Source organism: Cebidichthys violaceus, unplaced genomic scaffold, assembly GCF_023349555.1.
Source record: "Cebidichthys violaceus isolate CVI_PGR_0920_01 unplaced genomic scaffold, fCebVio1.0.p SCAF_23, whole genome shotgun sequence".
In the NCBI taxonomy this organism is placed as follows: Eukaryota; Metazoa; Chordata; class Actinopteri; order Perciformes; family Stichaeidae; genus Cebidichthys; species Cebidichthys violaceus.
The window spans coordinates 3,430,227-3,455,035 of record NW_027176406.1 but is presented as its reverse complement, the minus strand read 5'-3'; the positions used below and the strand labels follow the sequence as shown (position 1 = coordinate 3,455,035).

Genomic DNA, 24,809 nt, shown 5'->3' with positions numbered 1-24,809 from the left:
AGACTACTTGACTTTTCCACAAGTGGAGTAAGTGACAGTACTCTACATTCACGTTACAGACGTTTAACAGAAACATATGACTTTGTTTCAAGGATCACCTGGACAGATTTTCCTGCTACTCTTGAAAGTTACACATTATATGGGGGATTGGGCGTGGCGAAAAAACTTTTATTTTGAACAAAATCACTGAATCTTAAAACATGCAGTCCTCTATTTTGGCACTAGTTTCAAAACATTTATGTATTTAAATTATGAACTTTAAAAAAAGAAAATAAATTTCATCAGGGAAGTCAATCAAATTGATACTGTTCAACACAATTAATACAATTATGCACATTAATTGATAAATTAATTTTATTTTTCTTTATCTTTATCTTTTAAAAAAAATGTTCACTCTTCTGTTAACTCCTTTTTCATTGTGAGATGCATTATGGACAGAAATCACCATCAACACTAATGGGTATTCATGTATATTAATTTAGGTGTGAATCTACTCACAACTCAAATGATATTAATCCTCACAGTATTTTCTGGAGAGTACTTTAACCATGTTAGCAAACTGCAGCAAATGTTCAAATAAAATAATTCCAAACCCTTTTCTATTTGTTAACTAGCATAGGCTAAGGGTGTGGCTCACTATAACACAGTTTTAGTGTGTAGTATGGAACTGGACATGTCGTAGTAGACTGAATATTAAACTTGATTTAATTTGGCAGTGGTATAAATACTGGAGACAAGCAGCATTTTGGACACCTGTATAAAATGTACAGACGTGTTTGTCAAGACACGGTGATTTGTTTCTTTGCATGTTATAAAATAAATATGAAGTAGTACTCCCAATATTAAAACACTATTTCACAATGAAGATATATAGTTATATACATCCTTTTTTAAATATACAATGCTTCTCAAATCACTCTGCCCTCTACTGGATTGAAAAGCATACATCAGTAGACACGAAATGAATGGGTCTACTGAAAATGTGTGAGTAATGCTGGCCTAAGGGCAAATTAGAAACCTGCCCTGAAACCCTGACTGTGCATTGACAGCTCAAAATGAATGAATCACCACAACTTAAAGCAGCCAACACTTAGTTGTGTAGTTGTGGTAGATGGACCCCTGGTGGGAAAAAGAATGTATAACAAGGTTATATATAGTACTAGAGTTCATAAAGGTGATTGTGATCAGCAGTGCTTTCTTAATTAATTTAGGGTCCAAAAGGAACTGACTTAGCCTCAAGCTATTGCTATGTAATAGGCATTCCCTAGAAACAGTCTAGCCAAGCTCACTGTCCTCCTCACCAAATTAATGAATCTGATAAGAGCCCGCCACAAAAACCATCTTCCCATTCCACTGAATGATGGAGCATGACGAAATTTGCTAGCTTCTAAAACAAGAAAGAAATGGCAGTAGAAAATGGGATTAAAGCTATAAGATTGCTCTACAGAAATTAACTTTGGGAAGTGTGTGGTGGGGGCTTGCAGAAGCAGACAATGCTTCTTATCTCTGCTCTTGTCCATTTATTGAATCTTTATCTCTGTGCCCTGCTCTTATTCTCCAGCTTGTTGCTAAGTTACTGCCACCCGTATCCAAGAATTGCCGTGAGAAGAAATGACAAAAATAGAGAAATAAGTAGAAAATATATAATAGTCATCTGTTCTGCTGGCATTCTGTTTTCAGTGTGGGTGGATGGTGCAGGTAATACACCGGAGGCAATCAAACCCCCTTCTCCAGTATTGACTGATTTGGATCTATTGGCTCCAGAGCCTTCTGTGGCGATCACCCCACAGATGAATGGCATTTTGGGAAGAGCATAGCGCCAGTCGTCCTGAGTAAAATGCCAGAGACTGGGTCAGACGGCAGTCAATTAAGACTGAACAAGAAGCAAGGATGGGGGCTGGAGGAGGAAAGGGGGATGGAAGGGTCCTGACCTGTGTTACAGATCTATCTGGAGCCCTTTAAGCTTTTCACTGAGTCTGAGAACGCTGTCACAGAGAGCCAATATCAAAGCGCAATTGCTCTCAGACAAAATCAGTGTTTGGTTAACCACAACTGGCAAACTCTTTCCTGCTACGATGGATTTAACTGGCGGGTGGGAGGGTCAAGTGGGGGATGTGAGTTTTTCTCAGGTGAAGGGTTGGCAGGCTTATGAAATGCGCCCCTGTGTTGCTGACGTAGGACAATATGTATTTGTGTGGTGATATTTATCTCATCTGCCATCCCCTTCTCCAGCTCCACTAGGATTTGCAGCTTACATTTCTCTCTCAGGGGATGACAGCGTATATGTGGAGAAAGAAGGAATAAACAAATAATACAAATAAATAGCTGGGGATACATGAGGGATGGGGGAAAGAAAAGAGTGAATTTCTGTTGTGTGTTTTAAGTGCATCCAGACTTCAGAACTGTGGGAAGTCTAATGTAACCTACTGCTGGATGTAAGTGAGGCAGCTGGACAGAAACAAGTTGAAGGAGCAAAGATGACAGAATGTGCCAAATGAAAGGACAGAAAAGAAAAGGCAGATTATGGTAGCCTGTATTACTGAGATGTGTCTAAATGGAAATGAGGTTAATGGGTAGCGGCTGGTGGAGTGCATGAGATGTCTCCACTGGAGATGAAGAGAGGGAATTTCTTCAATTAGATTCATGAAATCTGTAATCTGTTTCTCAAACAAACAGATTTTCACCAACCATTCAAATAGACAGGCTGCAATAGGTGCGCTAGGAACACACACACACACACACACACACACACACACACACACACACACACACACACACACACACACACACACACACACACACACACACACACACACACTCTAATATCCCCCTGCAACATATTAAAGCAATGAAGTCATTATGTCCTGAAAATACCTTTAATGATGATGGTGGCTTTGTGTGGGGCACCACTCTGCTGCACTGTATCAGTATGTAAATAATGACTGTATTTACTTCTGCGTGATTAAGAGTCCCAAAGGTGGCAAGCCCCTTGCGATTAAAACACGGCCTCTCGCACTTTCCCTGCATCTTGTGATACTTGGTCTATCCATATTTAATATTCCAACACACTTTGTTAATGCACACTTTACTGACCTTTGTGTTTCCTGGCATATACTTAGGCACACACTCAACTCTCCAGCACACACGGGAACACCGTCCTCGCAGTCCTGTGGGCTTTGATCAGCTAATAAGTGGCATCTCGGGGAATCTGTAAATTGAACAGAGGGAAGTTGTGAAGAAAGTCTGCTCCCTCCACGATGGAGGGGCTTGACCATTTTGAGTTCTGAGTCCTGTCAACCTTGTGGCAGCCCCACAAACATAAGGGATGTAGGTATAAAGCGCAGAGGGGAGGTGGGTGTGGTTAAACGCCACCTCCTTGTTGCTAGGGATGTCTTCACTTAGTTTGTGTTGCTAGGCTGCCAATTCCCTCATGTTAAGTGGAAATGTCCCCCCCCCATCTCCTCCGTCCAGGCACCTCATCGCTCCCTCCCTCTCTTTCTCCTCTAAACCAAAATAACTTCACCAACCATCTGTCACTGGGCTCACAGGTCTACTGTTGCTTAGGAACAAGTCAGACACTCTCATTAAAGTCCATATGCATCCTCATATGAATATACAGTATCGTCATATACAGTTATAATAACAATAATCACCGGTTATATACAAATCTGTGACCGGTATATCAATGAAATGAGCAGCGTTCACAGCAAATCCTCGTGTGAAGTTAAACGTCACCCACAGGGTCTTCAGTATATGAAGCTTTTACAGGGCTAAACTAAGACATTTAATAATGACATGAACATTTTTCAAATGATTTTGGTAAGTAGTTCAAAGGAGCAGCATGTAGAAGTTTCCTCCTCCTTGACTTTGCAACCACTTTCTCCCCATTTGTAAAGTATTTGAAGTTTTTTAGTTTAAAGCCTCTTTGAGGCATTGTTGGGTTTTAACTGCAGCAGAGGATTTACATATTGACAGAGAGATGAAGTGTAAGTACAAGCTACTTACCATAATCACACTGCAATGAATAATAGAACAGAATCAAATAGTGCAGCATTGATTTACATGCTGCCAATTAATTTGCAGCAACCAAATCCTAAGGCTAATGAGATTACTTGATCTTATTGTACTCAAAAAATACTCCCTGTTCTTCTGTTTTCAGCCTTTAATAAATGATCTGAAAGTAAACCACCTCGAGGCTTATGAAAGGTATTTGTGTAAGGAGCTAATCATTGTTTGTACACAAGCTTTTCAGTTGGTGGCTAAAAACTGCTTACCCAGACATCAGGAGGATCCCAAATTGAATTTCATTGCCTTTGTTTTTAGACAAACAGCAGATCAATTTGACAGGCTCTGTGGACAAATTTAAAATGTTTGAGGCCATTTTTTGTGTTAACCTGTTGAAGTTCATCAGTGCAGCTGTTCAATCTCACATCACAAGTGAGGTATTATGGTAGAATATGAAAATACGCTTTCTCTTCGGTATACAGTTTAGGGGTTAGCCGTAATCCTTTGCCAATTTAATTAGGTAATGAATAAATTGGTGCCAACAGTTTCTAACTTGGTTAAAATCACACATTTCATTGATTTTAGGGCCCTTTCCTCCTTAAAGTAGTAACATGTCCATAAAAATCTTTGAAATTTATGAATTTATCAAATGGCCTCTTTGGGTAACTTACTGGGCAAGTATCCATCCATCCAGTAACAATCTGTGTTGACGTCTAGATATCTTACAGTCATCAGAAAAAAGGGAGAATCTTGCAAACACGTCAGAATTTTCAAACGATTTTCATGTATGGATGAAAATCGCTAAAATATTTAGAAGTAATCTAATAACAAAAACACTGGAGTTATTTTAAATTACAGGTATGACTTTGTGACTAATTAAGCGCTGATCTAAAGAAAGATAACTATATATTGTTTTATACTCTACTTATATACTATACTCTTTACCAATAACAAAAGGTAATTCAAAGGTAAACACCACAATATGGCATGCTAAGTATTGACACATTTTTTTCACAAATGAAGTCTGTCAATACAGTACAGATCTCATAAATTAAAACACACATTGTGCATGCAGAAGGTCAGCAATGAGGTAGAATATTATTATAATTATTGTAATAAGAATCAATAAAGATGTTTCACTTATTTCCTCATATGGTTCATTTGAAGTGAAACATGCTTACCAAAGGTTCCTATTTCTCTAGTAGCAGGGGTTTCACCGCCACCTTAGTAAGCTGATGTCCCAGAGAGCTGCGATAGTTACACACAACAAAAAGCAAAGTGATATTTGACTAACACATCTAATAACGGCAGAGAGCTGTCTGTTGTTCAGGGGTTTCATTACAGCTGCTGCCTTAAAGGAAACAGCAGGGGAGCCAATATTTCAGATAAATATTTGTGGTGGTTCAATATGGTTCAATCATAAATTATTAATTCATGTCTTCATTTCTAAGTTATACCTCGCTGTTCCAATATTGGTCTCTGTCTGGGCAGTACCCTCAGCAGAAAACATTACACTCTATAAATACCTCTCAACATATCTGCTATAGCAGGATTGTCAATCTGCAACTCATTTTGATTCTACTTGAACTGAATGCTTTCAGGTTTTAAATGATATTCCAACACTTTCATGAGAAACCTTCAAAGTTAATGCATGTCTGAATCAATATGGGTGAGGCTATCAGGCATTATTGATGTGCATAAATGAGTGCTGTGTTGCGTTTCAGAAAGGACCCATACAAATATCCAGGTTCAAAAGTAATTTAGCAAAACTCATTCTTTAAAAACATTTTTTTACTTGAATTAAGAGACCAACAGGAAGTGCCACTTGTTTGAAATACATTCATGTGTTAGAGGATCTTTTTTAATTGGTAAAATGTGCATTATTTTGATTTCAGTAGAGTAGAGAGAAGTGTAATAGCTAGTTTGAATGCCAGATTAAGATTTGTTCAAATGTTTCTTTACTTAACTTTCTTCAACAGAGGAGTCATCATCTGAGACGATGTGACTACCTCCCCTAGTGAGGAGTGGTGGTGTCCACGGGGAACTCATCATCACTTTAAAACGCACCAGAGACTTGGCACAAAAGAAGCTCTTGCAGGCGAACACAGACGCAAAGGGACCGTCTCTTATTTCAACGGAGGAAACACGTTTTGCACCTTGCGCGCTGTCTAAGAAGACTCACTTAAAGTAAGAAAAACGTAGACTTTGAGTTGTGGAAACTTACTTTTTGCTGCACCTGATGCGACGCTGTTTGTCTGCAGCAAAAGTCCGGTGATGTGGATGTTGTCGTTACGCACCAAGGCTGTGGCAAAACTCGATGTTTGCCTGTAGAGCTTGACTTTAAAAGACGTATTATTTGGGGGGTTCTTACTCATATTTTTCACATGACGCAAAGTTTTACTTGGAGTCCAGGTTTTAATGTGAGACTGTGTGCCAGAGGAGTCGCGTGTATATTTGCTGATAACCCTCAAGGAAACATGAACGTGTCCTTCTTCAATGTGACCCAGGGCGCGCTGTTTAACGGGAGTCAGACTCTCGCCGGGACTCTGGCGACATACTCCGGCAATGGCACCGACAACGTGGTGATCGGTGACGGCGGAGGGTCTCTGGTGTTGGTGCAAGACGAGCGCAAACTCTTCGTCATGCGTGTGGTTCAAATCGCGGTGCTGTGCGTGTTGTCGCTCACCGTGGTGTTCGGTATTTTTTTCCTAGGATGCAACCTGATGATCAAATCGGAGAGCATGATTAACTTCCTGGTGAAGGACCGTAGACCCTCCAAAGACGTGGAGACGGTCATGATCGGGCTCAGCTAGAGCATGGAGAGTTGGCACTGTGGAGAACTGGAGCGGAGATCTGCATCTGCATGTACTCTGTGTCCTAGGAAGGAAAGATATGCACAAATGTCTCACTTCCTTCTGAAAAAACGTCTACAGGAGCCAGCGACCAATGTCCATGCGTAAAGTTTGTGCGTAAAACACGGGGAATTGTTTACACGTGGGCCTGTTGAATCTTTTGAGTGAATATAATTTTGCCAACTTCAACAAAGTGACGAAAATGTTTACAAGTTACCTCATTGTTTGTTTAGTTTGTTTTTCTTTTCTCTTTTTTGTAAATTTGAAATGATTGTAATTGAATGTTTTTAAAAACTGTTCAACTGCATGATTGTGAATTCTTATAATTCCACGTCTGCCAGTGTGATATGTGGACGTGATGGACATATAGGTATTCTCTATACAAATATTTTTCTTGGTCTCGTTTGGTAAATACACTCTGAATATTGAAATCTTGCACGTTCTTCAACGAACTCGGTCTCCGTTTATGTGAGAGGTTCTGGTTCTGTTTGGCATGCTCGCTAATTGATCTGTAAAGTGATTTCTGGACCCGTTTTGCACTTTTGAAATCACTGATGCTGCATGAATTATTTTGTACCAAAAAAAAAAGGAATATAAACTTGAAATTGCAGCATGCAATTAAAACACTGAAATGACCATAAGTGTTGTCATCTGTTGATTAACATGATACAGAACATGTTAACACTGAAATAATATTTGTGTTTTTCTTCCAATATTGTGTTTCCTTTGTCAACTTAGAACATAATTTGTACTATACCAATCTCTAAAGAAACATTAATTACTGATCAATCAAATCCGACTTGTAAAATTGTGTCATCTTTAATTACACAATGAAAGCATTAAGTCAACACATTAACACACTATACATGCACTTTTAAATTGAAAAGAATAATTTTTATAGATGTTAAAAAGAAAATTATATTTTACATAGTTCTCGTTTAAAATGAAGACAAACTAGCTGATGGAACAATCACACTTAACACTTAGGCACTCAGTAAAAGCGTGGCATTTATTGCAGCTTTATATAGAGGTGATGAGAGGCCAGGCTGAGTTATCCATCTTGTAGACAAGAAACCAAGCTTATATTGGCTTCACAGCATTTAATCTGATCTCTCTGAAGAGTGACTATAACTGCAATCAAGGAACACGCAGGCTCACCCGGACCACTTAACTTCCAGGCAGCCCCCACTGCACCTTAAGAGTTTAAGTATGGCATCCAGAGCTCATGTTCTTCTTCTTTTGTGACATCAGAACGTGTCTAGAGGAGAGCATGAATGTGACTAAGCAAACAGTGAGAGAACCTATATGCAGCTTTAGAAGGATTTCACACAAAGAGGACATAAAGGGACATCCATGAACCATTTGCTTTAATTACTCTTCCTGTCCCTTATCAGTACATTGCACACACTCTTTTCCTTTCTCCTGAAAAAAACTTTCCTCACCCTTTCTATTTCAGACCAACAGAAAACCCACAGAAAGTATCATTCGGGTGTCAGATATTAGGTTTCCATTGCATCCAGCTCAACATTTTGGTTCAATTTTACTTCTATTTCCTCAGTATTTCTATCTGCACCCCCTCCTTCTCTCTCGTGCCCCACTCAGAAGCAACCAATGTTCTCATTATTATTTCAGTACTTGTTAGGAGAGCTGGGGAAGATGAATCCTTACAAACACACCCATGCATCCACACATGTGCCTATTCACCATGCACACATTGGTCACTGATGTGCAACAGACCAGCACATTCTGACCTCCACCACGAGTATCTCAGAAAAACAACATGAATAAATATAACTCATTAGATAATTAGACTTTAACAGCTGAGAACAACTTTACACTCTAGTTCAGACAAAACAAATATCATGCATGCATACAAAGACTACTGTGTACTTAAACATGTTGACATGGTAACTAGTACAACCCATGTGTGAAGTGGATTGTTATTGCTTTTAAGTTTTTTAAAGTCTGAATATCACATTGTCTTTTGGAGCGGAAATGATGAACATTTATAGAAACAGCTTGAAAGGATTGTGTACAGTAAGTAAGGCATCGCCTCAATGCAATCCCCACAGGGTGAGTTGGGGGTACAGTTAAGGGGGGGTATGAATGATTCAGAGGGCCCACTGGGCCCCCGGAACATGGCAAAGGTTATAGATGTGTATGGTTTTGCTGTTGTCAGGTCGCTCAAAAGTTTCTAGAAGCACCTATGCCTTGTTTCAAAGCTCTGAATTGGTGCACATTTCTTTGTTTTTTTCACCTATTCAAATAGATCTGTGTTGTGCTCATTGAGGCCTGTTTCCCAGGTTGGAAAACAACTGAGTCAATCAGAGCTTTGTATGTCAGAATATTGGAATGGGGTCGTCATCGTTTTGTGCCACGACCAGAATAATAGCAACAGGAAAATGCCCAGAATGATGAAAAGCATGGACAAGAAAAGTTTTGTAAGATGGCTCACAGCGTATTTCTTCGATTAACATGACAAAAGTTACAAAAGTTAATATCAACTGCTACCGCTGTCCAGGTATCCATCAACTGAAAACAATGGCGACGACAGCTAAAGCATTCACCAATACTCTGTAGCAGTATAGTGAGTGACCACCTAAACAAATCTAGTTAGATTGATATTTAGCCTTCAACTAGCTGATATGCAAAACCATCACACCCTTACTTTAAACAAAACAAACATAACAATTGATTCTTCCATGCAAGTCTTGTCACTTTATTATACAAAAGTATTTTCTTTTGACTTGGCTGAATGTCAGTTAAATGACTCATCATCTTGCCTAAGATCCACTTAAAGTCTTGTTTTCTCACTTTGGAGACACCACGACTCGCCCACTACCACTGAGCATATGCTAAAGAGTTAGCATGTGGCGCCATCGATGTGTCCACAATCTGTTGTGGACACATCGATGTGGTGCTCGTTATAGTGCTTCTCTTCACCAATGGAATGATCTGCAATAATCATGGTATATTCTTTTGAGAAGGAAGTCTTGTACTACTTATGAGCCCACACGTTGGCCTGCTTGACAAGGTTGAGATGTAGTTCATTATAATAAGTGCATGAGGAGGATATTAATGGGATAATGTTGCAGTGGCAGTGCAGGCACAACACGTTAACATGTTAACCCTTCATCCCAATCAACATGTGCAGTTGTGCAGGTTTGGTGTGTTTCAAGCTTTCTCTCTCTCTCTCCATAGGTTACTCTACATTTACTTGTCAGGAAGCGTCACCACTGACCTTTTACAATAGAGACCTCACAGAAAATAATGAACTGTGCATTGGCCATGAAATCATGACAGATATAATGTCATACACAGTTAACTGTAATAAAGATAGCTTTTCTTTAGTGTGGTTTTGACTAAAATAATATATCACTGTGAAGGTCTCTTATTGTGCTTTGCGTTTCGGCGTAGGCGACACTGTGTGTGAAAGCCATTTTTAATTCCCTCAGTGTTTTTGATTCGAGGGCAAGATACATAAACAATCTCAATGCCGACATATATCCCACAAGGATGAAGTGGCCTTTCTCAGCCCCATTCAATCGGTTTCTATTGGGATGTGTTGTATTCAAAGAAGGAAGCAATAACAATACATGCAGTTGAAGCTGAGGAATGGACACGGTATCTCATATCTCACACAGGTGAGTGGATGTAAACACTCCCTTTTCTCTCTCTCCCTTTGGTCCACACATGCATGCACACACACACACACACACACACACACACACACACACACACACACACACACACACACACACACACACACACACACACACACACACACACTAGAATGTGGTATGACTTGGCAATCATTTCAAAAGGAGTCACCGACAACCCCACCTGCCATCTACACTCAAATTATTGTATATATTTTGCATTAATTTTACTTGAACACAGCCTTTCACACATTGCCGCTAAAACACAATGGTCGCTTAAAAGAATTGTTTTCTTGAAGCAATTCTATTAATTTTCATAGTTGTGGTGAGACCCCTCACTGGCTTGAGCCTGTTGGAACTGGTAGAACTCCCCAAAACACTAAAAAGTGCTGTAAACACACAGGGGTCCATGTACAAATGCACACACATACAGATAAACGTAGACACACCCTTCCTCCACATTAGTCCAGGCAAATTGTGCTGCATCCAAATCAGCTGGGAACCGACAGTCCTTACCTTCAAACTCATGAAATTTTAAATAAATCCATTATGTGCAGGCAAATGAACAACAAACAACAAAATTGCCTCATTCTTTCCATTACCCACAACACTATCAAGCTGGCGATCACTCAAACACACACACACACACACACACACACACACACACACACACACACACACACACACACACACACACACACATACACACACGCACACACAAAATTAACGCATTTCAAACCATCTCCAAAATGATACACCTACATCATTTCACACGCACAAATGTGTTTCAATGCTGCACATATTCTCAGCTGGAATGTGAGCATCATTTGCCAATGTGACTGTTGTTGATTTCGTAATAAGACTCTGCTGTCGGCTATAACCCCAAGGCATTCTTCAGTCTTTTGGTGATGTCACGTGTCACTGTGCTTTCTTACCTACTTGGTCCTAAACCAGTGTGTGAGAGTGAGTGTTTTCACTCCAACAGCACTGTCCCTTCCTCTATTCTTACCTTTTATCTGTATGTACTCTCAAAAATGTGTTCCTGAGACTATGAACCAATACTGCTGTTGAATTCATACAAACGTGTGTTGTCGTGTAATAATGGATGGAATTAGGAGATGATAAAGAACAACAATATGGTGCCAACAGGGGTAGTTTAGAAATAGTTCAGTGGAAAATTCAGTGGAAATGTTACTCTGGGACATAAAAGGGAAATCATTTTGCCAGAAAGACCTATCTCCACAGCATTGTGTCAGCGCTGGAGAATGGTCTGGCTGCACCCATTATCATTCTGCTATAAGGGAAAAATGTGGAATGCCATTTTATTCAATATTAAATAAATATACAAATAAATAAGCCTATAAAATAAATAATTCTGCCAATGAAATAAATCCTGGAATAAATAAGTGAGGCAATATATATTTAAAAATATGTAAACATATATGTCAAGTTATAGTTAAATAAATGAATGAATAGGTTTTTATTTTAAAAAACGTTTTTCAAAGAACTTTTATTTCAGGGAACTTTTATTTCCAAATGCCACATTTTTTGGGGCGTTGTTATCTTACAGATTTTGGCTGTCAGTGTCTGTTTTTTTGTCAGTGACTACTTCTATGCTCATTGAAAGTTTGATATATTTTGATTAATCCATTTAAGGGTGAATTGGAGTACTTGGACATTGCAATTTTAAACTACCTCCTTTGTGTGTGTGCCCTTGGAGATTTCTGGGCCTTCCTGTTTGTCTGCTCCTCCACTGACAGGTCTGCTGTCTTCTTGGAGCTGATCTCTGCGAGTGTTCTCAGCAGCGCTTGTCCTGCCCTGTGATCTCGCTGTGTATGGAGCTGCTGGTCTCTGTTGGAAGCGTTTACAGAATCATTTCTCCTGCCAAGTGGTCTTATTGTTGATGGAGCTGCTGGTCTCTGTTGCCATTCACAGCGATGAAATACTCAATGCATCATATGTATGCTGATGATACGGTCCTGTATTGCTCTGCTCATTCTTTTGAGACTGCGGATGCCAATTTGCAGTCTAATTTTTAACAAATTGCAGCATGCCCTAATTGAAACTGCTTTTAACTGATGCTATTTACAACCATTAATACTAAAGTTTCATGCAACTCTATTACCACCCTTAAAAGGTGTTTTGTGTACAAGGCTATTCTAGGCAGGTTACCCATGAACATTAAGCTCTATGTTTGTACATGTACCAAATACCTACAATCTAAAAAAAACAATTGACCAGGCTTAGGACTTCCAGACTGAGATTGGAAAAAGGAGTCTATATTATTATGACCCTTGGTCTTTTAGTGGCCTGCAGGCTAGACTTAATCTAGACTCAGTCATCGCTCTAATCAGTTTTAAACAAAAGTTTACATTTTAGTTAACTTTTTACCACAAACTGTTGTTCTTACAATGCATAACAATTTTGTCAATTGTTGAGGCCTTTTTGTCTGTATAAGTTATATACCATATACACCATTTGCATATATTTAACCTCTACTGTTGATGCATGGACTATAGGGAATAAAAGTCCCCTGGAATAAGTAAATGTGAATATCATGATATGATGCCACTGAAGGACAATAAATTATTATATTGAATTATTGCCCAGCTATTACAAAATATATGCAAATAAATACTTAGTACTCACAGGTTTAGATATCACATGTGCTATTTTGTGTAAATTGCTTAATTGTATTCAGAAGGAATAGATATCTGCAATAAAATCAGAACAAACTTAGAGAAAGCGGTGGTAGTGTAATCTGTAGCAGTACAGATGGCTCCACAGCCTGATTCCGCTCTGCATTCAGAGAAAAAGAGGCAAAATAGGTACAGCAGTGTGTGACTCACTGTTTTCATTGAGGAAATCATAAACTGGCTATTCTAAATTTAATTATATAATGAGACTCCAACCTGAAGGAAAGTTTCAGATAAAGCATAATACTACAAAGGCTCATTGTCTGTGGAGGCCTTCGGCAGTACGGTTAAATCTAACTCTCATGAGGAATGGAGAGTCATACGTTGCACTAAACCAGCTTTCATCTCCGTTTCTGTATTTATTCGAGGATCACATCCAGGTCAATCCTGCATCTGGATACACACACAGATCCAAACAGAGCGAGGAGACAGCTTGGCACTAGGGATGTCAAATCGAAACAGAAGAAGGAAGCTTGGCACAGGTTGTGTCTGATTAAGTCAGCATTCAGAGAGGAGCATTGGAGAGGGGAAGTTGAGACACAATGACACCAGCTTGGCTGCCTTAGCTGGGGACAATCACCATGGGACTAATCAAGCGCACAATAAACAAAAAGCAAACACCCAACAGAATGGGAGCTCATTCCTTCAAATTATTGAATATGCATTTCTCTAATGGCCGTGTCCTCTCAAGGGGATGGTGGGTGTCTCAGCCCATTGATTTCCGCTGAAAATCCCTTGTATATTGACCATAAACTGGCACACTGTTGTGCAGCATCATTACAAATCCTTCCCATTTTCTACCATACGCCTCCCCCAACCACTTACATTTAAATGGCCGGGTGCATGATAATTGGTGTCTGTGTCTAACTAGTTGACTATGTATTAATAAACTCAGGAGTGTGCATGTGTTAATTGGCTTGAGTTGGTCGTAGGCACTATACAAAGCTTGCCCACAGCCGAGGGAGGAGGTGGTGGGAAGTGTCTGTCAGTCAGCACTCCTCCTTAGGGAGAGGAGAAAAAGAAGAGAGTGAGAGGAGATATATTCAAAGCCTTATCTCACATTGCTTCTCTGGCTCTCTTTCTACCTCATCCCTGCATCCCAGACAGTGGATAGCAAAAGAGAGAATAACATCCACCCTCTCGTCTCTGCCCTGTCCTTCAGTCTATTTCGGCTCTGTCATGTCAATCTTGTTATTTCGTCGACTCTAGATATCGTGTCATTTCATCTCGTCCTTGTTGTCATTATGTCATTCAACATTACAGAACATTGCTACTGAGACGGCTCCAAACTTCTGCTTCCCTAAAGGGGTCGAAGTGACATTGGATAGCCTCTGATGAGAAGAAATAGAGCCTTTCTGACTGTCCAGTTGTTCTAATCAGAGATTTACTAATCACCTGCCGCAGGGATCAATCAGAATTAATTATAACAAAGCTGTAAACTTAGTACAAACCCACGAACATTTACTGGATTGCAACACCATTCAATATCTATTGTTGAATGGTGTTTTTCTTGAGGCTGTGAGCAGTGCATGTTTAGCAGAGGAACAGAGAGCAAGAGGACATTAAAAAAGAACCTTAAATAAAATTGATTGCACTCCTCGCTGACATTATCTAAACAAACCTTGCGCCATGCCCATGCACACACACACACACACACTCACACATGATTGTGAACACACATACACACACTGCTACCAACACATAAGGGCTGCAGGGTGGTGTTGCCATAGGAACGGAGAAAGGTAATGGCCATGTTCTTGAGCTGATGTCGCAGGGGGTGAAGGGCAAAAGAGTGGGGGGGGGGGGGGGGTTATGGACTAATGATAACAGCTTTAACTTCAAATCTAACTGTCACCATCCCCCGGCTGACTGCAGCAACAACTGTGACACCAGCGTATGAAAACGATAATATTGGAAGAAGTTCTAGGCAACAGTGACGCCATGCTATTTGCTTTTAATGCTTTCAACGGAATATCCAGCTAATGTGGTTACTGCTGTTAGCTTTAATGCAGAGAGAACTGCTGGGCATCTCCATGCATGGCCTTACCTTCTCCACCCATGGGGTATAAATAAATTATTCCTAATGCAATGAGTTAACCCTTAAACCAACACTGATGACAATTTCTGTGTGTGTGTGTGTGTGTGTGTGTGTGTGTGTGTGTGTGTGTGTGTGTGTGTGTGTGTGTGTGATTAAATATTACTGAGAAGTGCACCTAATTTAATCATACCTCAGGAGCCTGTGCCTATAGCGAGTCTCATTTATATTTGACATATGTCATATATGCATATGTGGTTCCTGAATATGTTCTAATAACAACCTGTAGATACTACTTCTGTGGCCTGACTTTAATTCAATTCAGGGCTTGGTGGTATGGTTTAAATCAATATCATGATTGAAAGAATTATAATTAGTACTATATTAACTAAGTACATTTAATCAAGTACTCAACTACAGCACAATTTTGAGGTACTTGTACTTGATTTTCTACTTCTACTCAACTACATTGATTTGGTAGCTGTAGATAGTAAATTACTTTTCCGATTAGGATTTTACATACAAAACAACTGATGCATTGATATAGGTTAAATTACCCAACAGTATATTAAGTATAGGTAAAATTAGCTTAACCTTGACCAACTACAACATCAAAGCACTGCTTCATATTAATACACCAACAACTAGAAAGGTGTACTCAGTGGAGTATTCCACGTGTGTCTGCAACAACCACTGCTGGAATGTTTGATCAAATGAATACAACCCACAATTGGCTAACCCCTTGTCTAGACTGCGAGTGTATCAGACCTGTTGTTAAATTGCATGAATCACACAACTGATAAGCTCTCATTAAAATCTATGCAGATATCTACAGCGGCTCTCTGAAGGCACGTGTCTCAGGTCCATCTCACCAGCATAAAAGCAACTTGAAAATTTTAGAAGTGATGCTGTCAGCTGTGGCCGGGTAAAACAGACGATAAAAGGTGTTGAGAAAGTGTGAGTCACCTTAACCCCGAGAGGTCTTTGAGCATGCAGCCATAACTGGCCACCCAAAATATTATGCAGTCAGAATGTGAGATTAGCCGTAGTCAGAAACAGAGGCGCACGCTCACTCACAGACGCATGCAAGCTACTGCATGATTCTCCTGGTGGAGATAATAATGATACAGTAATAATACTAATACACTGATATTCTGCATAATGAGTACTTTTACTTAATACTAATGTATTTACAGTCATGTTAGATTTTGGATGCAGAACCTTTACTTGTAATGTAGTATAATGTTGTATTGTGACTTTTATTTCAGAAAATTATTTGAACACTGCTATTGTCTGCAACATCACATGAAATACTGAAATTGGTGTTGACAAACATTGGTTAACTTGTATACACTACATGATACTTTTTAAATGTGGGAAACAATACTTCAATAACATATTTTACTAGCTTTTAACAGCAATTTCCAGAATTCTGCCAAATGGCTGCACAATATATAAAGATGATGAATAACGATCTTGAAGTATTGTCCAGCCTTTGTTTATGTTGTTAAAGGTGTTCAGGGATGATGTTATTTGATTATCTGTTAAAACATTTACAAGATGTGGATTGCATTTCTGTGTTGGTATGCATGAAGCATGTCTCTTTGTTTTCCTTTTGTTCCTATAAAAAACAATCTGTTATTCCAAAAGAGTTGATGTGAGGTACGTGGGCTGTACTGGATAACAGGATGAGAATTATCTTTCGGCCACTCTGCCAATTAAGCATAGTTTATTAGTTTCTTCATCTCTCACAGAGTTGGTCATCACCTGCTGCTGCGGTTGTTCCCATCTCCCCCTACCTCCTACTCCTCCTCTTTCAGCGCTTGATGCTTCCCTTTGTGTCACTTTACCCACACAATAACAGGGGCTTTTAAAAATAGAGACGATCCACCCAGATTACAGCGTTTTAATTACAGGGCTGTAGATGTGATGGGGGTGTAGAGGCCCCTTTTACTGACAGGGGGTGGGGAGGGTTGAGGAGGGAGGGAGAGTTGGAAGGCAGAAGGGTACAGTAAATGTGTGCTAATTAGGGTCGTCTGCAAATATAGCGAAGCTCTAGGCTCTAACCGGGTATTTTACATGGATTGTTGGCTGTGTTGCGTTCTGAGCACTCCATAAACACACACCTATAGCCTTGTTATCTTAAATATTAATACCAGTAGGTGGTAAAGAGGAGGACACTGAAGAAACTATTATCCATATTGGATAACCAGGACCACCCTCTCCACCACCTAGACAGACTTATCCAGCTCCGCTGTCATAAGGACAGATACAGGAGAACGTTCCTGCCCTCTGCTATAAGACTCTATAATAAATCACCTCGGGCCAAATCAATCACTGATGGTTAAACCTTTTTAACCACCTGGTTAAACCTTTGCACTACTGTTTATTTAGTTGATTTAATATTATTCTGTTATTCTATTCATTGTGTATATAGTGTGCATTTTTTATATAATATCTTTACTCTGGTATTATAATTGTATATATTGTGTATTGAAATGTGCATTTTTTTATATAATAAGATTTTTACTGTAAGCTATTGCTGCTCTGTAACCTATTGCTGCTTGCAACTAAATAATTTCCCCTCGCGGGATCAATAAAGTTACTATCTATCTATCTATCTATCTATCTATCTATCTATCTATCTATCTATCTATCTATCTATCTATCTATCTATCTATCTATCTATCTATCTACCATAAAATCACCTGTGGGGAGACCGGGAGCGATTCAAAGTCATGACAACTGTATCACACTCGGCTCCTACTATCAGGAAAAAACTAGAATGATGATACCTGTTCTGCATGTGCTCGCCAGTGTTTTCTGTCAACAAAATTTGACAGATTTTGAGGTATGAGAGTTTTGTAAACATTTTTTTAAATGTAGTGACGTAAAAAGTCAAATATTTGCCTCTGATATGTAGTGGAGTAGAAATAGAAAGTGGCAAAAGATTAAAAGATTAAAGTATTAAAGTAAAGTACAAGTACCACACATTTGTACTTAAGTGCAGTACTTTAGTAAATGTACTACTGGTAACTGAGTTGAGAAACGCCATTAAGTTAGTTAATGCTAGCTAGTTTAGCTAATATTACATATCAGGAAGGTGGCTTTAAACATGCAGCAATATTGTTTAGCCTACATTGTGTGCTTTGTTCTGTAGAGCAGTGACTACTGTGCAGTTACCGACATATTCTTTGCTTGGGCTGCAGGTAATCCCACTAGACTCACGGCAAACTCTCATATGCTATGGACAATCATTCACGCGTAGTTCACTTTAGTCCGAGCAAAACAAATGAATGTACTGTAGACTCCAAACATGGCAAGAGCAATGTAAAAAGCTTAACTCCTCCAAAATGGAAATCCTTATCGTCTAGTCCCCGAGCACATTTATGGCCAAGTTATGCCTCCTCTGGGCACCCTAGCTCAACATGGCTTTAATTTATATCACAGCCTCAATCTTGAGTCCCATGTTAAAAGGTTAACTTAGTCTTGTATTTTCCACTTATCTCTAGAGTTAGATATTTTATTTCATTTGATGATCTTTAAAAGAGTTATTCATGTAAGGCTAACCTGAATGCCACCGTTCTCATGGTAATCTACATTCAAATCTGTATTTGAATGCATCCGTTTTTTGTTATTGTTTTGTATCCTAATAGTCTATGCATTACCCCAAAAATTCCAGAATGAAATAAGGAAAAGTAATCTCATATTTTTAATTATGTTGAGTTATTCTGAGACGTAAAGCGCTGTTTGTTGTGTGAGTGCATTTCAGCACTGTCCCAAGCACTAGAATACAGCGGAGGACATTGATAAATGTACAGTCTCAACAAAGCCAGATCTTTTATTATATATGTGGGCATAGGCTAAAGTCTATTTATTTATTCATTTGTTGATAGGGCCTATTGCTGAATCAATCATGTATTAACTGATAAATAGTAATTGGGGTGTCTAATCTAAACACATCTGTTTAATATCTAGGTTATTGATTAAGGATGAAGTCTATGTTATCACCTGTTGTAATATTGTAGCCTTTAGGCAGCATATAAATATTTTATTATGTAACTGAGCCACATGCCATAATGTAAGCAGCACCATCTCTTTGTTCACACTTAGAAGTTAAAACTAAATGAAAAGCATGATTTAAACATGCCTTAGTGCCCCATTTGCTCATGACATTTTAGTGCTGGAAAATAAAATACTATAGTTAGCACACAGATTAAAATCACTCACAAAAATCACAAAATGGCCAATCAGCATCATAATTACTATTACTTTCCACTTGGATGTTGATTAGTTTTTGACTCATATATTTGATTCAGTAAAGTCTTATCTCATTCAGACTATTAGTGTCTGGAACATCTAGCAAGGTTTTCATTTATATTCGCAGATATGTTTTACTTTGACAATTAAAAGATGTTTTTTCTCATTTGATAAGTGTAATTAAAACTATTTACATCCACTGTGATTCACTGTAGGAAAAACAGTGAATCATAAAAAAGTCCAGAGTGGGCGGATTCTTTTATAGGCGATGCATTATAGTTATAGTTGTAGTTCTTTGAGTTACCAGCTGTTCTGCTTTTGGCTTCAAAAGTGAGATTAATTACACAAACAGCCTGTACTGCATACTGTAGGTCAATGTAGTGGTCACAGGCGGGGGAGTGCATGTGTATGTGTTGTGTGGGTGAATGTATTTTAATACGTGTGCAGGCCATTGCTTGTGTTTTGGCACCATGGCAACCTGCTACTGTGTTTCTCTGCATCTTAGCAAACAGGTTATAATTACATACTGAGGATTTTGTAAATTATATCAGCTGAAACTCTCACATATGGTGTGGACAGAAGATATTTATCCACACTTTGAGCCGTATGATTCACATGCTTTTCGGATATTTCTTGTCCTTATTTTAACTTGTTCGTTTCTGTGGTTATTAGTCAGCTAAAGCTCTTAGCAACAACTAACCTGCTGCTCCCAGCACTGAGTCTTACGTCATAATACAATAATTTTTAGTATTACAAGAAGTAATGTTTTTAATATTGCTTCCCAATGGGAAGATAATCATTTGGGTCCCCCCCCCCTCCAGAGGAGTTCAGCCTCACCTCTAGTATAAATAGAGTTTATTCTCAGCCACCGTGCCTCCAGGCAGAGAGCCTCATTACAGCACCATCTCTCCTCCAGCAGCCCACCACTATTCTGCAGCATCTTCCAGTGACCATGATGCCTTGTGGCTCTGCTCCTACCATTAGACCTAGTGGTCATGTCAAGGAGGGTACAGCAGACTGTCACCCCACACACAAACTAAATCTCAGGATTTCACACTCACGGCTATTCGTGCCTGTCTGTCATATTACCAGCTTGCTAGCAAGCACTCAGATATATTATTTATGGTCTACTCTTTAGCTTGGACAATTGCATAAAATGTGAGTTTGAAGGCGTGTGTGGTAAATTCATAATCTAGTGCTGCAGCAGGTTTTAGAGCCTGGTTTACAACTTCTAAAAGAATAATTGAATTATTTTATATAAAGTTTTGTAAGTCAAGGGCATTTAGTTCAGAGATCCAAAGGTTAAAAGTCTTCCAGCAGTAAACATAATGTGTTCCAAAACTGTGAAAGAATTGGTACAGTGCATATGGATTTGGGGTTATAACAGTTATAGTGGCTGCCTAAACCCAGCTACTGTGTCACTTTGAGTTTACTCAGGTTATAAAACAAATCATGTGTTCTTACTTTAAACTGAATTAATTAAAGCCAAACTTTCTGTTTGGCAAAGAGACCTACTGTAAGCAGCACGGAGCAACTTGCTTTCATGTTGGTGCAAATGCTTGAAATTTTGTTAAAAGTTTGGAGAATGTCACAACAGAAAAATAATGTAATGTAATTAAATTAAATAATTATTTGTTACAACCACACTTGATGGCTGATATGATCATGTTTATTATACCTTTAACATAAATTGACTGTCATTGCACATTAGCTGTCAGGCTTCTGGATTTATTAAGGAGCTGTCATTTTGAACATGGACAGAACATTGAACAATTTCATTTTTTAAATATGTGGATGAACTATGGAAGGTGACAATACTGACAATATCACCAGAGTGGATACAGTAACTGGATGTTATTGGAAATGTTAAAGATAAGGACCAGGGTATTCCAGCCGTCACATTTGAACGAGTCACAAGTTTGTTGAATGAATAGTCTTCAGACTAACATTAGCTGACACTATTGCTCTATTATTTATGAAATTGACATAACTCCTTCAATATCACAAAGTTTGTTGACTTACTGAGCGTTGCATCACTGAGCTAACAAATAACTGGTGGCCAGAGATATCATTTATATTGGCTGGAAAGCATTAATAATTTATCAGGGTGACAAATATTTCTTAAAACATATATAGCCACATTTATAAAATTTGTTTTGAAATGACAGTGGAATTATAGTAACTTCAAAAGACTTTCTTAAATCTTGGGTCAAAAAAATTTATTGAAATTGCTTGGAAGGAGTAAAATATAGGTGAGTCATTGCCGAACAAATTGCATTCACCCCCTCAGTTTGACACAATGTGGATTAATCATCTGGTCCCACCGGGGAAGAGGACAGAATAACCGGCTGATGAAAAAGCTTAGACAATCAGAGGACAGTCAGATAGTGCTGATTGTGCTGTGTGCTGTGTGTGTGTGTGTGTGTGTGTGTGTGTGTGTGTGTGTGTGTGTGTGTGTGTGTATAATATTCTCAATATGCAGACCTTGAGCTGATCATGATCCAGAATGCCCAGATGCACCAGGTCATCATGAATAACATCACCATATTGGCTCTCAGCTCGTTCGGATACTCCAGCTCTCCGTCGGGCCCTGAGGTGGGTACCAGACAAGGATCAGGGTCAGTTCATTCCATAAAGTGAGTCAAATTTCATTAAAATGGATATTGACTTTTGGAATAGAAAAAAATACACAGAAAATTAATTTGTTCAGTGAATTGTGTTCACCCACAATATCACATTTTTCCAATCCACATGTAAAAACAATGTTAGGTTTTATGATAGCGTCCCAAATTCCAAAGTTTCCTCCCACCTCACTGATGTGTTGAAACTCAGATGTGTTTTATGTTTCAAGACATCAACAGTGAGTTGCATAGAATTGTTGGGCTGTACAAGCATGGAACTCCTATTTGTTGAATGGAACTGGAAAACTATGGACATAATCGAGGGCTGAGTCTCTTTGTTGGATAAAACTGTTAAATATAACATTTATAATTTTGTGAGTAAATAATTCACCTTGTTGTCAGTCCTTAAAAAGTCAGTTTTTTCAGTTCTAACACTAAAGATAGTGTCAGTTAAGTAGTGAAAACTTTGTAATGATTTTAGTCGTGCGCTCATAAATCATGTTGGGCTGTTCTCCTTCACTATGTAGGCTCCCAGAGATCTGGTCATAATTCAAGAGTACCACCACTATTACCCACCTGCAGAGATGGGCAGTATTTCTATTACTTGTATTTGAAATACATATTTCAATTACTTTTGAGTATTTTGTAGTTTGTATTTGATAGGGCTGATAAAACATAACCTATTGTATATACATGGTGACGGTTATAATATCAAGCTAGCGATCGATGCTAACATTCTAATGTCGCTAGCATGCTGTCTAGGCTAGTGCATAGCTAGTGTTTAGCAAGTTCAGTGGAGTAGCTAGCTATAGGAAGAAGGAGATTGGGAGCTTGTATGTTCATGATAACCTTATCAAGAGACGTCTGACCATCTAATCTTACTGTATTACAAGTTATGCCGTATCTTCTCAATGTGAATGTCATAATATCAATTACTGGCAGATAATATAGTTCACAGTTAGCCAGGCTATGACAGTAGATGTCCATTTGTTAAAAATAACTAAAAAACATTAAATATCCAATTCATTTTATTTAAAAGGCATATTATGAAAGTATTCTTAGTTTTATTATGTCATACATTCTACAGTTGGCCAGGTGGACAACATGTCTCAGTACAGTCATTTATTTAGGCTCTTTACCTGTGTACAACTGGTTTTAATTCTATATTTTGCTTTTATACTATATAGGCCTAATGTGTGATGCTATTCATATGTGATGAATATTTTCTTGTTGATACAAAGCCAAAGTTTATGGGCTGTTAAGTCCCATAATACAATATATATATATATATATATATATATATATATATATATATATATATATATATATATAATCAATCAAGTTGTTGTCTTTTAACAGCTTTGTTTAATTACACTGACATTCTGTGACTGTTCTTCCTTTTTGTGGGGTTCACCAGAGCTTTGTGTACATTATATATATATATATATATATATATATATATATATATATATATATATATATATATATATATATTTATATGTGTATATATATATCTATATCTATATGTGTATATGTATATATATATATTTATATGTGTGTGTATATATATATATATATATATATATATATATATATATATATATATATATATATATATATATATATATATACTATATAGCCCAAACCTGAATGCTCTGCTACACCAAATTGTGAAAAAATGGAAAATCCAGAAAAAAGTATTTCCTATATTTTAAATACAAAATACATGTATTGTAGTTTGTTACATTTTCTGGCACCAGTATTTTGTATTTTATTTGAATACATTTATTTGAGGGGTATTTTGTACTTTGTATCAAAATATATTTTGATGTACGTATTTTTGCCCATCTCTGCCCACCTGCCCCTACGTGTATGGCTGCTGCCTCAGACCACACCAAACCCACCTCTTCTCCTCCACACGGAGATAGGTGATCAGAACTCCTGCATGTCCATTACATTTCATATGAAAACTCATTACTGGTGGTCAGAGGCGTTTTAAGTGGATGAAATGGTTGGACCACAACTACTTTGGACAAACTAGAAAAATACACCACTTCTCAATTTGACATAAATGAATGATCTATTTCACGTTTTACACACATGTTTAAAACAAGTAGTAATCCGATAGGCACATGCATGTTCTCCTCAACTAGCAGGTTCTTGTCTCAATATGCTGTCAATGTGGTATAATGTTAACAATATTTGACCAATTTTACCACGTTGTCCTGCTGCTGTTATGTTTGGTAATCCTCTCAGAAAGATGCTTCAGACCCTGAAAGCCTGTTGGTACCATTCACTCGCTCCGAACAGACACTGGAACAACAAACAAGCAAAAGTTATCCACTGATAACTCCACTGTTAACAGAGATTTGGTTGATAACAATATCTTGCGGCAGGTGGGCACCGATAAGCCCGACGGACCCAAATTCGGGTCCGCTGTAGCATTTACTGTCGAAAAAAGTCCATTTATGCATGTGTACAATTTATGAATATGTACATGTTATATATATATAAAAAAAAAAAAAAAATCTGGGTAAAACAAACAATCTAAGATATTTTTACAAACTCCAAACACCATTCTACACAACTATTATACGCAAATAAAAGATTTATCACAATATCACATATCTCTAGCCATAACTCGCTCTTCTCCGACTTAGCATCACAAAGCTAACGGGAAC

General features: G+C 38.3%; 1 protein-coding gene across 1 annotated transcript; it reads left to right on the top strand.

The window, feature by feature from the left end:
• Positions 1-6,032: 6,032 nt before the first annotated feature.
• On the top strand, positions 6,033-7,488 carry rprml (reprimo-like). The gene has a single exon (XM_068718687.1). The coding sequence runs from the start codon at positions 6,390-6,392 to the stop codon at positions 6,816-6,818; it is 429 nt and encodes a 142-aa protein (XP_068574788.1). The 5' UTR covers positions 6,033-6,389; the 3' UTR covers positions 6,819-7,488.
• Positions 7,489-24,809: the final 17,321 nt, after the last annotated feature.

Excerpts from the sequence above, each read along its gene's own strand:
- rprml (XM_068718687.1), top strand. The coding sequence starts at position 6,390 with ATGACGCAAAGTTTTACTTGGAGTCCAGGTTTTAATGTGAGACTGTGT.